At 39.2% G+C, this 14,447-nt stretch overlaps 1 protein-coding gene across 3 annotated transcripts in view; it reads left to right on the top strand.

Annotated features, from left to right (window-relative positions):
* The window catches only part of ALDH8A1 (aldehyde dehydrogenase 8 family member A1), a 53,121-nt gene extending 45,051 nt beyond the window's left edge, over positions 1–8,070 (top strand). For all 3 annotated transcript variants that reach the window (XM_033935702.1, XM_033935704.1, XM_033935703.1), the window contains exons 6-7: positions 899–1,060; positions 5,544–8,070. In XM_033935702.1, coding sequence (XP_033791593.1) covers positions 899–1,060; positions 5,544–5,996 — 615 coding nt within the window. In that variant the 3' untranslated portion in view covers positions 5,997–8,070. The remainder of the gene's footprint in view (positions 1–898; positions 1,061–5,543) is intronic.
* The last annotated feature ends 6,377 nt before the right edge of the window (positions 8,071–14,447 follow it).

Genomic DNA, 14,447 nt, shown 5'->3' with positions numbered 1-14,447 from the left:
TTCCCAACCCTGTCCTGGAGGACCAGCAGGCCAATCGGGTTTTCAGGATAGCCCTAATGAATATGCATGTAACAGATTTGCATGCCTGCCACTTCCATTATATGCAAATCTCTCTCATGCATATTCATTAGGGCTAGCCTGAAAACCCGATTGGACTGGTGGTCCTCCAGGACAGGTTTGGGAACCATTGCTCTACATCAGTCTGAAAAATGCCGAAATCCTTTTATTAACTTGGTTGTCATTACCCTCTGCTTATGGGTTATTCCAGGCATTTACCACTCTCTCAGTAAAAAGCAGGGAAAACACAAAGTAATTTCATGTGTCCTCTGAACTTTACCCCCTTAAATTTCATACAATAATCTTTAGCTATGAATGTCTTTATACATGGAAAATGTTGCATTCCTGTACATTATTGAAGTCTGTCAAATATTTACAGTAAGGGGTCCTTTTATCACGCGTAAAGGGTTTAACACGTGTAATACCGCACGTTAAACTGCCTGCCGCGCTAGCCACTAACGCCTGCATTGAGCAGGCGTTAGTTTTTTAGCTGGCCGCGGGGGTTAGCGCATGATGAAATGTCCAACGCGCTAACCCCACTAGCACGGCTTGATAAAAGGACCCCTAAGTGTTTCTGTCCTATGCTGTTTTCCCCTTTTTCTTCCCTGAGTACATTTTCAGTTTGAGCATCTCCCTCTCATTCTTTTGTTTCTGTCTAGTCCTTCAGGGGTTTCCATTCTGTTGCAGATCTTAGTGTCATCAAAATGCAACCTTTACAAAGATCTTGAACAGACTGGTCCCAAGATTAATCTCTAAGGCAGGCACCAAGATTGTGTGATGAAACACAGCAAAAAATATTTTGCAGAAATCATGGTGGTGGTTTTTTTTTCTGATTTGACAGGGTGAAATTTGCCTTTGCACAAGCAGGATCTATGTTCAGAGGGCCATCTATGATGACTTTTTGAAGAAGTTTGTAGAAGCTACCAAAAAATGGAAGGTTGGAGCCCCGTCTGATCCTACTGCCAGCATGGGAGCACTGATAAGCAAAGAGCATATGGAAAAGGTAATCCCACAGAGGATCTTTCCTAAGTATTCTCACCAATTACAAATTCCAGTGAAAACTTTTGGAGGTATTTGACTTGCTACAATTTCTAAGCTATGTGGTGTATTGAATAGTAATGGCTGTTTTATATAATCAGCAGATTTACAGTATATGATATTTCTTGTATTAGAAAGTGAGAGTCTGATTCTCTAAAGCATAGGCGTCGGAATGGGGGGGAGGGGGGAAACCACAGGGGCTGTGGCCTCCCCCCAAATTGGCCACTATTTTACTCTATTTTGTTAACGCTGATTATCTAATTTCTTTCTTTTTCTTTCTCAATTATAATTTTGCAATGTTAATGATTATTTAATTCTTTGTAAACTGCATAGAACATTTTTGGTTATGCGATCTAAAAATTGATTTTTATGTTATGTATTGCATTATTTGCCCCTGTAGTATGTGGGGCAAACATCCCAATCTCTGCGTCTAAGACTTAATGACTGGCTGGCCTGGAACTTTCTCTCTACGTTAGAATTAACGTCAGGTGAGGAAGGTTGGTTGACCCAGCTTCCTCTTTACGGTGTGGAATCAGGGAGAGCTCAGAACGCAGCAGCTGCATGTTACCCGGTGGCGGTGGCTTGGGGGAGGGCATAGAGAAAGAAAGAAAAAGAAAGAAAAGGGGCATGGAGAGAGAAAGACAGGGAGACAGACATAAAGGGGGCATGGAGAAAGAAAGAGAGACAGAAAGAAAGAAAGGGGGCATGGAGACAAAAGAAAGACAGACATACAGAAAGAAAGGGGGCAGGGAGAAAGAAAGAAAGGGTAGGGGGCAGGGAGAGAGGAAGAAAAAGTTGGGGGAGGGAATGAAGTCTGGAGGAGAGAAGCATACAGGAGGCTGATAGAAGGGAAGAAATATTGGATGCACAGTTAGAAGAAGAAAGTGCAACCAGAGACTCATGAAATCACCAGACAAGAAAGGTAGGAAAAATGATTTTATTTTCAATTTAGTGATCAAAATGTATCTGTTTTGAGAATTTATATTTGCTGTCTATATTTTGCACTATGGCCCCCTTTTACTAAACCACAATAACGGTTTTTAGCGCAGGGAGCCTATGAGCATCGAGAGCAGCGCAGGGCATTCAGTGCAGCTTCCTGTTTAGTAAAAAGAGAGGGGGTATATTTGTCTATTTTTGTATAGTTGTTACTGAGGTGAAATTGCATAAAGTCATCTGCCTTGACCTCTTTGAAACCCCCCGGAATAGAAATGATAATTAACATTTTATCTGCATATAGTGTGCTTTGTATTTTTAAAAATTTTTTATTGTTGGTAGATCATTTTGACTTGGTCATTTTAAAAGTAGCTTGCAAGCCCAAAAAGTGTGGGCACCCCTGCTATAAACCTTTAGCGCCGCTTAGTAAAGCCCAGCATATGTTTATATATTAGTAAACAAGTAGCTTCATTATTGTATTTTTTATTTTCATCTGTTTTGATAGAGTGTATGACCTTTGACACAGGCAATAGAAGCTGAAATATGGCCCCCATGTCAGATCTCAGTAGTGCTGATGCTTTGTGGACATAAGAACAGACAAACATAAGAATAGTCTTACTGGGTCAGACCAACGGCTCATCTAGCTCAGTATCCTGGCTTCACAGAGGCCAATCCAAGTCACAAGTATCTGGCAAAACCCAAATAGCAGGAGCATTCCATGCCACCAATCCAGGGCAAGCAGTGGCTTGCTCCATGTCTGTCTCAACAATAGACTATGGACTTTTCTTCTAGGAACTTGTCCAAACCTTTTTTAAAACCAGCTTCATTAACTGCTCTTACCACATCCTCTGGAGATCTTAATAAACTTGGAATGTCATTTACTTCTCTCTGGTCTCTGTTGAAAGCCCATCATTATGCCCTGCTTCTCCATTTTCGTCGTCTTTAATTTGTGCCATAAGAGGATAAGGTTTGCTACGGTTAGTGGAATCTAAGGCGCATCAATTGTCTCCCAGGTCAGATGAGGAACAGGTTAAATAAGAACCAGTTCTCCTGCCCCTTGTAATAATATTTCAGTAGGCCACCTCTACTTATTGGTATTTCTGAAAAATAAGCCCATGGCTTTGAAGGGACATTATTTGTGTGTTTATCTGCTATCATATATAATAAAACCCTAGCCACGCATGCATACTCTTACCTGCATGATCTGTGATCCATAGGTCTGTGGCCGGCAGGAGTGCGCATGTGCGCATACATCTCAAAACTCTTTGCTGTCTTCACCGGTCCGCTCCTGCCGACGTTTCGCTGCAAAAGCTGCGTCAGGGCGGTGGACTCTCGGCTACAATACTTGAAGCTCAATGGGTAAAGCGGACCGGTGAAGACAGCAAAGAGTTTTGAGAAGTGTTTTCATCTTACAACGCCCTGCCAGAGTTAAGTTTGTAAAGACTTTTCAACTTTCCACTGTTTAAAGTGTCAGCAGTGAGCACATTCTCTAGGCAGGAGGGGGAGGTAGGCCGATGAGTTTTTTTTCCCTTTCTAGTGTGGCTGATAAGCTGTATAGCTGGCAGCGCACGGGGATCTGAGGCCCCTCCTCGAATAATATAACTTAAATTGCATTACAACAGATTGGGCTAGTGTACTGATCATCACTCACTTGTCCACATTGTAAATGATAAAAGTGTACAACAGAGAGTTATTTTTGATAGGAATAGTTGGTTCTCTCTAGTTCCTACATATTTTGTTAAATAAACTTGAGTGCCCCCTTTACTCTTGATAACACTCACCTGGAGCTTGTATCATCCTTCAAAATACTTGGTGTCATCATCGATAACAAATTTTCTTACCATGAGCATATAAGTAACATCATAAAATCTTGCTTTTACAGATTACAAATGATCCAGTCAACCTCTAAGTTCCTAGAGCCAAAATCTTTAAATATACGAATTCATTCTTTAATTATTGCTAAACTTGATTATTGTAACTCATTATTAATAAATATTACACAAAAGGAAAAGAAACGATTACAAATCATCCAGAACACCACCGTTAAACTTATTCATAATGGTAAAAAATATGATTACGTTACTCCTTTTCTGATCAAATCTCACTGGCTTCCCATTAATTACCGCATCACTTTTAAAATTTTATTATTAGTATTCAAAACCCTTGATACTAACGAACCCCAATTTATCAATAAAGCACTTATTCCTTATAGTACATCGCGTTCCCTTCGGTCTACTAACCAAAAACTCTTAGTGATTCCCTCCCTGATAATTATTGGAACTCGATGACAAGATATGTTCTCGGTGATGGCTCCACAACTTTGGAACACTTTACCTCAGCAATTGAGAGAGGAAAATAATTTGAGTCATTCTAAAAGTAATTTAAAAAGCTTTCTTTTTAAAGACGTCTTTAATCTATAAATTATGTTCAAAATTTTTAATTACCTTCCAGGTTTTTACTTTCCCCCTCCTAATGTTTTTTTCCATTTATGGTTCTGTTCTGTACCCTAAAAATATTGAATTGTAGTTCTGCCCTTTTTTTTTTAAACTAGTGTCTCAGTTGGTCTGTATGTCTGTTGGTCTTAACTATTGTTTTAAAAATTTTTAAGCATTATGTTGAAATAAATGTTATTTTTTTTCTATGTTGTAATTCGCTTAGTAAAAATTAAATTAAGCGACTCATCAAATTAAAATAAAACTTGAAACTTGAAACTCTGACATAGCTTCCTCTGTCCGCATGGGTGGTTCGTGTCAAAGGGCAGGTTTGGCTGAGCAGCAGCACCGCTTGCAACAGAACAGTTGCCGCCGATGCAGGGAGAGGGGGTGCGTTGCCAATCTTATTTGCTTGCTGACCCGTCGCCGTTTGAAGACAAAAAAAAACAAACCAGAAAGAAGGTGAGTGGTGACCGTGACCCGCGCGAAGGATTTGCTCAGAGATGTTTGTTGGTTGCATAGAAGAAAAACTGTACACTGGTACTGGTATGGTCATTTTTGTTGTTTGTTTTGAATTTTAAAAGAAAAGAAAAGAAATACAAATGGAAATAAAGAAGTAAAGTTTCAAGTTTATTAAAATTTTGATTGCCTATTGTGATTTCTAGGTGATGTACAATAAAAAAGGGTATATATATATATATATATATATATATATATTTAATAAAAAGCATAAAAACAAATTTAAAAACAGGTAAATAAATGGGGCGGGATGGGGCAGGGTTTGGATGGAGCATGGCCAGGGGGCCCAGTATACTTGTGTGCCTAGGGGTCCTTGAAGAATTAATCCTGCCCTGCTGCTAGCTATGATTCCTTAAATGGCGTCTAAGTGTGATTGACATGTGGTCGGCACCTTTTTTTAGGTGCTGGCCAATTTAGGCGCCATTTATAGAATCGGCCCCTATCTTCTTGGAAGTCAAATGTGCAGCTTGAGAACTTGTGAATCAAAGTAAGCATTTTATAAATTTATCAGGCAATAGAAATGAATACAATTAAATGCATTTGTAACCTTTGTGCTTTAATCAGGTAAAGAAATATGTAAAGAAGGCTCAGGCTGAGGGAGCCACCATCCTCTGTGGGGAAGGAACGGATCGCTTAGACATACCTCACAAAAACCGAGATGGCTACTTCATGCTACCTACAATCATTACACAGATCAAAGATCAGTCCTGCTGCATGCAGGAAGAAATTTTTGGCCCTGTGACCTGTGTGGTGCCCTTTGATACTGAGGAAGAAGTGGTTGAACGAGCTAATGGAGTTAAGTATGGCCTAGCAGCCACAATCTGGTCAAGAGATGTAGGCCGTGTCCATCGTGTGGCTAAGAAACTGCAATCTGGTTTGGTCTGGACTAATTGTTGGCTCATCAGAGACCTGAATTTGCCATTTGGTGGCATGAAAGCCTCAGGACTTGGCAGAGAAGGAGCAAAGGATTCTTATGAGTTTTTTACCGAGGTTAAGACTGTTACGATAAAGCACTGAAATTCTTGACATCCATGACAAGTTTCAAGTTTCAAGTTTATTTAAAATTTCCTATACCGCCTAATCAAACTTTCTAGGCGGTGTACAAAAATGTTAAAACCAGCTACTGACTAAAATACAGTTAAAAAAACACACAACAACACTAGGGCAAATACTAGCTTTTAAGGAGTAATAAACTAACAAAAAAATTAATGAACAGAGACAAGCGGGAAAGGAGGGCTGGAACTACAATATGTAAAGAAAAAGAGAACATGTAAGGGAGAAGAACAATAGGAAGAGGAACAGGTATTAAGATTCCTTCTAAATACTAGGTAGTCCTAAAAAGGGCAATTGGGAGTCAAACGCGTCGAGAAAGAGAAATGTCTTTAGTTTTGACTTAAAGTGTAAGTTTTTCGCGTAAGTAGTTTGGAATACTGTTCCAAAGAGAAGGGGCGCTAACAGAAAAGATTGAGGTCCTTAAAGTATTTATATGTTTCAATGATGGGATAACAAGAAGGTTTTGAGCTGTAGATCGCAAAGACTTTGGGGTCCTTTTATCAAGCTGCGGTAGGGGTTTAACGCGCGTAATACCACGCGTTAATCCGCCTGCCACACTAGCCGCTAACACCTGCATTGAGCAGGCGTTAGTTTTTTAGCTGGCCGCGGGGGTTAGCGTGTGATGAAATGTCCGACGCGCTAACCCCGCTAGCGCGGCTTGATAAAAGGACCCCCTTGTAATGTTGTAAGGGATAAGTAGGTTATTAATGAATTCAGGCTGATTATTTTCTCTGGTTTTAAAAATTAATAAAATAATTTTATAAGTAATTCTGTGTTGTATAGGTAACTAGTGAGCTTTATTTAAAAATGGGGTGACATGATCATATTTTTTTGCATTAAATAAAATTTTTACTGCATGTCAGAAACCAATAAATAACTGCAACCCCTCATTTCTATCTGAGATGATAAATGGAGGTAAAACAATGATGTTACCAAAGTATAAAATGAGTTCTATAAACACTCTGCATACCAAATAGAATTGCATGAATTTTTGAGTATTAAAACTATTTCATTCACTTTCTATCATTCAAGGATCTTCAGAGTTTTATGCACTAATCCTTCATTCATTTTAGAAGAACTGCTGACATCGTCATCGATCCTTTAGTGTTGTTGATCTTCACTCTTTATATTTCTTTAATTATTCTTTAAAACTCTAAGTTGAAACACTTATTCAGCTGAAGCTCTGTCGTCTGGGGACCTCTGCCGACATGTTTCGCCACACTGGCGGTATTAAGACCATCCCCGTATGCTGTTACGCTCCACCATTTATCTTGTTCTAATTTCCTAGATAAGAATATACCAAATAGTTTTATCATATGGCAACTAGATACTCACTCAAAGTGACAGGATTATCCAGTCCTAAATGAAAATTCCCTAAACAAGTTTAAAACACACCTTAAAATATTTCTATTCAAAGGCGCCTATCTAAACTCCAACTGAGAGCCCAAAAAAAGAAACCCAAAAACTAATAAACAGAGAAACATTTTTAAGAAGCGACATTCCCCTCTCCCTTTTGTTTTACCCTTCCCTTTTATTCATTTACATAATGTAATTAACAACCTTCCTTTCCCCCTCCCGCCTCTCGTCACCTACTTGTCTCAATTAAGTCTTTGTCTTGTCATTAACTTTCCCAATTTTTTTCTTAGCTATTTATGAACTTTAAAATATCTTACATATTTTTTATTTTTTAAATTTTTATTATTGTACACCGACCAGATACTTGTGATGGTTGGTATATCAAATTACAAATAAACTTGAAACTTGAAACTCCGTGCATGCATATAGTTCTGACATCTCTAAGACAGAGATACAGTAGTTCAGGCCTCAAACACTACAAACAGGTCAGGTTTTCAGAATATCTTTAATTAATATGCACGAGGTAGATCTGGATAGATACTACCTCCATTTTATGCCAGTCTATCTCATAAGAACATACGAAAAGCCTTAATGGGTCCATCCAGCCCAGTATCCCGTCTTCACAGAGGCCAATACAAGTCACAAGTACCTGGCAAAACCCCAAATAGTAGCAGCATTCCATGCCACCAATCCAGCGCAAGCAGTGGTTTCTCCCATGTCTGTCTCAACAGCAGAATATGGATTTTTCTTCCAGGAACTTGTCCAAACCTTTCTTAAAATTAGCTACATTAACTGCTCTTACCATATCCTCTGACAATGCATTCCAGAGCTTAACTATTTTCTGAGTGAAAAAAATATTTCCTCCTATTGGTTTTAAAACTATTACTATAACTTCATTGAGTGTTTCCCTAGTCTTTGTAAATTTTCATGCAGTAAAAATCAATCTACTTGTACCCATTCTACTTGTACCCACTCAGGATTTTGTAGATTTCAATCATATCTCCCCTCAGATGTCTCTTTTTCAAGCTGAAGAGCCCTAACTTTTCTAGTGTTTCTTCATACGAGAGGAGTTCCATCCCTTTATCATCTTGGTCATTCTTCTTTGAACCTTTTCTAGTGCCACTATATCTTTTTTGAGATAAGGAGACCAGAACTAAATGCAATACTCAAGGTGAGGTCGCACCATTGAGCGGTACAGAGGCATTATAACATTCTTAGTCTTGTTAACCATCCCTTTTTTAACAATTCCTAGCATCTTGTTTGCTTTTTTGGCCACCGTCACAAATTGGGTGGAAAGTTCATTGTATTTCCTATGATGACACTCAGATCTTTTTCTTGAGCACTGACCCCCAAGGTGGACCCTTTGCATTTGGTAACTATGATTTGGATTATTCTTCCCAATAAGCATCACTTTGCATTTGTCCACATTAAATTTCATCTGCCATTTGGATGCCCAGTCTTCCAATTTCCTAAGATCTCCCTACAGTTTTTCACAGCCTGCATGCATTTTAACAACTTTGAATGGTTTTCTGTCACCTGCAAATTTAATCACCTCACTCGTCGTTCCAATTTCCAAACCATTTAGAAATAAGTTAAATAGCACCGGTCCCAGTACAGATTCCTGCGGCACACCACTATTTACCCTCCTCCATTGAGAACAATGGCCATTTAACCCTACCCTCTGTTTTCTGTCCGATAACCAATTCTTAATCCACAATTGAACATCCTGAAAATCTGGCCTGTTTGTGGTACTTGAGGCCTGAACTTCTGCATCTCTGCTCTAAGTACAACAGGACTACATCTCCATGAATGTATATGGGGTAAAACTAGGCTTGGATCAACTTGTGCCCTATGACATGGAGCTATTTGATCAACAGGTACTACTTAGTCCAGGGGTGGGCAGCCTTGTTCCTCGAAGACCATAACCCAATTTGGTTTTCAGGATTTCCTCAATGAATATACATGAGGTCTATTTGCATGTACTTCGTCCATTGTGTGAAAATCAATCTCATGCATATTCATGGGAGAAATCCTGAAAATAGAATGTTAAGAATTATTAGGAAAAACATGAAAAACAAAAATGATAATGTTATAATGTTTTTGTATCAAGCCATGGTAGAACTAAACCTCAAAAATTGTGTACAATTCATCAGATCTCAAAAAAGATTCAGTGGAATTAGAAAAGGTATGATAGATAAGGGTGGGGAGGGGGGGGTTGATAAGAGAATATTATATGTATCATTGTTGATTATTAAGTGATATATTTATGGTTATTTGTATGGATATGTTATCACACTTACTATAAGTTTAAAAATGAATAAAGATTTAATAAAAAAAATAAAAGGTACAGAGAAGAGTGAAAAAAATGATAAAGGAGATGGGATGATTTCCATAGGAGGAAAGACAAAAGCGGCTGGGGCTCATCAGCATGGAGAAGAGATAGATAAGAAGAGAGATGATAGAGATACAGTATATAAAATTCTGAGTGGAGTAGAATGGGTAGAAATGAATGTGTGCTATTTCCAAATATATTAGGAATGGCGGACATGTAATGAAGTTACTAAGTAGTAAATTTTAAATAACCAGAAAATACAGACATTTCTTCACTAAACATGTAATTAAACTCATTGCCAGAGAATGTGGTGAAAGCAGCTAGCTTAGCAGGATTTTTAAAAAGTTTGGACACCTTCCTAGAAGGAAAGTTTGTGCATAAACTTTATTCAGATGGACCTGGAGAAAATCCACTGCTATTTTCTAGGATAGACAGCAAAAAATCTGTTTTATTCTTTTGGGCCAAAAACCAAAAACCTAATGTTTGCCAAAAACTATCAAAAGAACAAAATAATTGGTAAAAGAAACATGTTTAATTTCTACCCTCAAGAGCAAGCACCTGTGTCTATATTGATTGATTAAGACCTCAGTACTGGCGGAACTGTAATGGTGTTTCACAGTTTTACCACGGGCCGATGACTCATGGGTGACAAGCACCAAGTAATTGCCTAAATGAGTCCGCCCCGTACATCATCTTGTTAAAATTTTTTCCTTTTGTTTCTTTTAGAAAATATAATTGTGTCTGTGAAAAATCTATTTTGTATTATTTTACACACAGTGCTGTTTTGAGGGAAAAGAAATTAAAATTGCTTATTTTACATGTTAAATCCACTTTAGATAAGTATAAAAGTCGTCTATTTTTAATTCTTACAGGTATAGCCATTCAATTGATTACAAGTAATTGGAAGATTCATGATAGAATAAATTATACTTTCTGGTGGGTGAATGTGTGTACTATATACAAATATGAACAAATTAATGCAGAGTGTAGGGGACTTAGTGGAATATTCAACAAAATTTGGTGCCCAGTGACTACATTTGTACAAATATAATACTGTATTTTGTCTTACTTTTTTCTTGGTTTATTTATCTTTACACATCCAGGGAGGGTGGGGGGTTGGGTGGTTGGGAGGAAATATTGATAATGATATTTTAGGTAACTTGGTTTCATATTATATTATTTACTTGGTTCTTATGTTATTACTATATGCAAAATAATGTAATTATTGAATGATAGTTCTGTTATCTATATCTGAATGCAATAATATGCTGCTTTTTTATTTATATAACACTGTTCTTGTTTAAAAATCAATAAAGAATTATTAAAATTGCTTATTTGAAATCCACAAACTGTATAATCAAAAATGATATCTTGCAGTCATAAAATAAAATTGAAAATAAAGCAATCAAAAATTTATCTGAGTCCCAAAGAAGTACTATTACTGCTTTTTTGGGAACATGCCACTGTTGGAAGTAGGATACTGGGCTTGATGGACCTTCGGTTTGTCCCAGTATGGCAATGTTTATGTTCTAAAGTTGCAGCCCTCGAGGACCAAGGTTGCCCACCCCTGGCTTAGGGAAATGGCTTTCTATACATGTGGAAGTGCATGTCCCACAAAACATCCAAAACTGGACTTCCAGAAGGATTCAGTTTTGAAAATTATAGACGTCCAAGTTTTTTTTTTTTTTTTTTTTTTTTGAAAATCATCTAGTTGGACGTATTGGCCACCAGGACATAAGAATATAAGAATAGCCTTATTGGATCAGACCAATGGTCCATCAAGCCCAGTAGCCCGTTCTCACGGTGGTCAATCCAGATCCCCAGTACCTGGTCAAAACTCAAGGAGTAGCAACATTCCACGCTACCAATCCAGGGCAAGCAATGGTTTCCCTCATGTCTTTCTCAATAAAAGACTATGCACTTTTCCTCCAGGAATTTGTCCAAACCTTTCTTAAAGCGATCCCTTATAGGTGTCCTGTAAAAAAAAAAATTACCTTCATTGTTAAAGCCCATTCAAACTTTTTATCTCTTTGAGAGGGCCAATTTTCAAAAAGAATACAACTGAGAAACTGTCCTCCGAATGACTGCGAGTGTCTATCAAAAAGAGCAAACATATATCAGGAAACTAAATAAGGAAAACTCCCTCCATTTCCTCTTTCCCAGAATAGAATTCATAAAATAGAAACAGGTGCCTGGGGAGTGAGGAGAGTACAATGCCTCACTCCACCTCTTGTGACTTGTAACATCTTCGTGCATCCCAGGTCTGACTGTGGGTGTGTACTGTACCACTGCCAGTGCTTTTTCTGTTAAGAGGAAATGGCTTTCTGACCTTATTTGACTGAGCCTCCTCTCCTTGTTCACAGAAATGCAAAATCTGGTTTCCTGCCAGGAGCAGAATTTGCAAGGCAATCATCCTAGAATGTGTCACACAGCCACGCAGAGGCTTGGACCCTGAAAAAAAATACACTTGTACTCAAATACCGTACCTTTCCGCAACGATCATCGAACAGGTGCAAAAATGATCCATAATTTCATAGCAACGTGTCTTAGATTTCAAAACAACATTGTCTGATTTTTGGTTGCAGTGCTTCATCCTTCATTCTTATTTCAAGGTCACCTCTCTTTTTATTTTACCACATTTTGTTCTTTTGCAAATATGTGCCCTTGATGCTTTATCGTTTATGATTTTTTATTTACTTTTTATTTTCAAAATTATATCAAGCATAACACTCTCGTATAAAGAACATAAAAACATAATGGCCTTACTGGGTCAGACCAATGGTCCACCAAGCCCAGTAGCCTGTTCTCATGTTGGCCAATCCAAGTCCCTAATACCTGGCCAAAACCCGAGGTGTAGCAATATTCCATGCTACTGATCCAGGGCAAGCAGTAGATTCCCCCGTGTCTTTCTCAATAACAGACTATGGACTTTTCCTCCAGGAAATTGTCTAAACCTTTCTTAAAACCAGCTACGCTATCTGCTCTTACTACAACCTCTGGCAACACGTTCCAGAGCTTAACTATTCTCTGAGTGAAAAAATATTTACATAAGAACATAAGAATTGCCGCTGCTGAGTCAGACCAGTGGTCCATCGTGCCCAGCAGTCCGCTCACACGGTGGCCCTTAGATCAAAGACCAGTGCCCTAACTGAGACTAGCCTTACCTGTGTACGTTCTGGTTCAGCAGGAACTTGTCTAACTTTGTCTTGAATCCCTGGAGGGTGTTTTCCCCTATAACAGACTCCGGAAGAGCGTTCCAGTTTTCTACCACTCTCTGGGTGAAAAACTTCCTTACGTTTGTACGGAATCTATCCCCTTTTAACTTTAAAGAGTGCCCTTTCGTTCTTTCTGCCTTGGAGAGGGTGAACAACCTGTCTTTATCTACTAAGTCTATTCCCTTCATTATCTTGAATGTTTCGATCATGTCCGCTCTCAGTCTCCTCTTTTCAAGGGAGAAGAGGCCCAGTTTTTCTAATCTCTCACTGTACGGCAACTCCTCCAGCCCCTTAACCATTTTAGTCGCTCTTCTCTGGACCCTTTTGAATAGTACTGTGTCCTTCTTCATGTACAGCGACCAGTGCTGGACGCAGTATTCCAGGTGAGGGCATACCATGGCCCGGTACAGTGGCATGATAACCTTCTCTGATCTGTTCGTGATCTCCTTTTTAATCATTCCTAGCATTTTGTTCACCCTATTCGCCGCCGCCGCTGCACATTGCACGGACGGTTTCATTGACTTGTCGACCAGTACTCCCAAGTCTCTTTCCTGGGGGGTCTCTCCAAGTACTGCACCGAACATCCTGTATTAGTGCATAAGATTTTTGTTACCGACATGCATCACTTTACATTTATCCACATTAAACCTCATTTGCCATGTCGTGGCCCATTTCACGAGCGTGTTTATGTCCCATTGCAGGTCTTCGCAATCCTCCTGCATCTTCACTACTCTGAATAACTTCGTATCGTCTGCAAATTTCATCACCTCACTCGTCATACCAATTTCCAGGTCGTTTATAAATATGTTGAAGAGCACAGGTCCAAGCACCGAACCCTGCGGCACTCCACTCGTGACACTCTTCCAGTCTGAGTATTGTCCATTTACCCTCACTCTCTGTTTCCTATCCGCCAGCCAAGTTTTTAATCCACATGAGTATTTCACCCTCGATTCCATGGCTCACAATTTTTCGAAGTAGTCGTTCATGCAGAACCTTGTTGAACGCCTTCTGAAAATCCAGATATACAAATGTTGACGGGTCACCCTTGTCTATCTGCCTGTTTACTCCCTCAAAGAAGTGCAGCAAGTTTGTCAAGCAAGATATTCCTTTGCTGAAGCCGTGCTGGTTGGTCCTCATCAGATTGTGTCCGTCAAGGTGATCAATGATGCGGGCCTTTATCAGCGCCTCTACCATCTTTCCCGGTACCGAGGTCAGACTCACCGGTCTGTAGTTTCCCAGATCTCCCCTCGAACTTTTCTTGAAGATCGGAGTAACATTCTCCACATTCCAGTCTTCCGGAATCCTTCCTGATTTGATTGACAGATTGGCTATTAGTTGAAGCAGTTCAGCTATAGCCCCTCTCAGTTCCTTGATTACCCTTGGATGGATGCCATCTGGTCCCGGGGATTTATCGTGCAGTATATCTCCTATGCAAACTCGTGTTGAAGGAAGCAGGTACGGCAGTAATGGAAGTAGAGGCGTGATGCTGGGCACCTAGTGAGTAAGGAAGTT

This window comes from Geotrypetes seraphini, chromosome 3 (assembly GCF_902459505.1).
Source record: "Geotrypetes seraphini chromosome 3, aGeoSer1.1, whole genome shotgun sequence".
NCBI lineage: Eukaryota > Metazoa > Chordata > Amphibia > Gymnophiona > Dermophiidae > Geotrypetes > Geotrypetes seraphini.
Note: the sequence above shows the minus strand (reverse complement) of the source record. Positions and strands in the feature narration are given on the sequence as shown.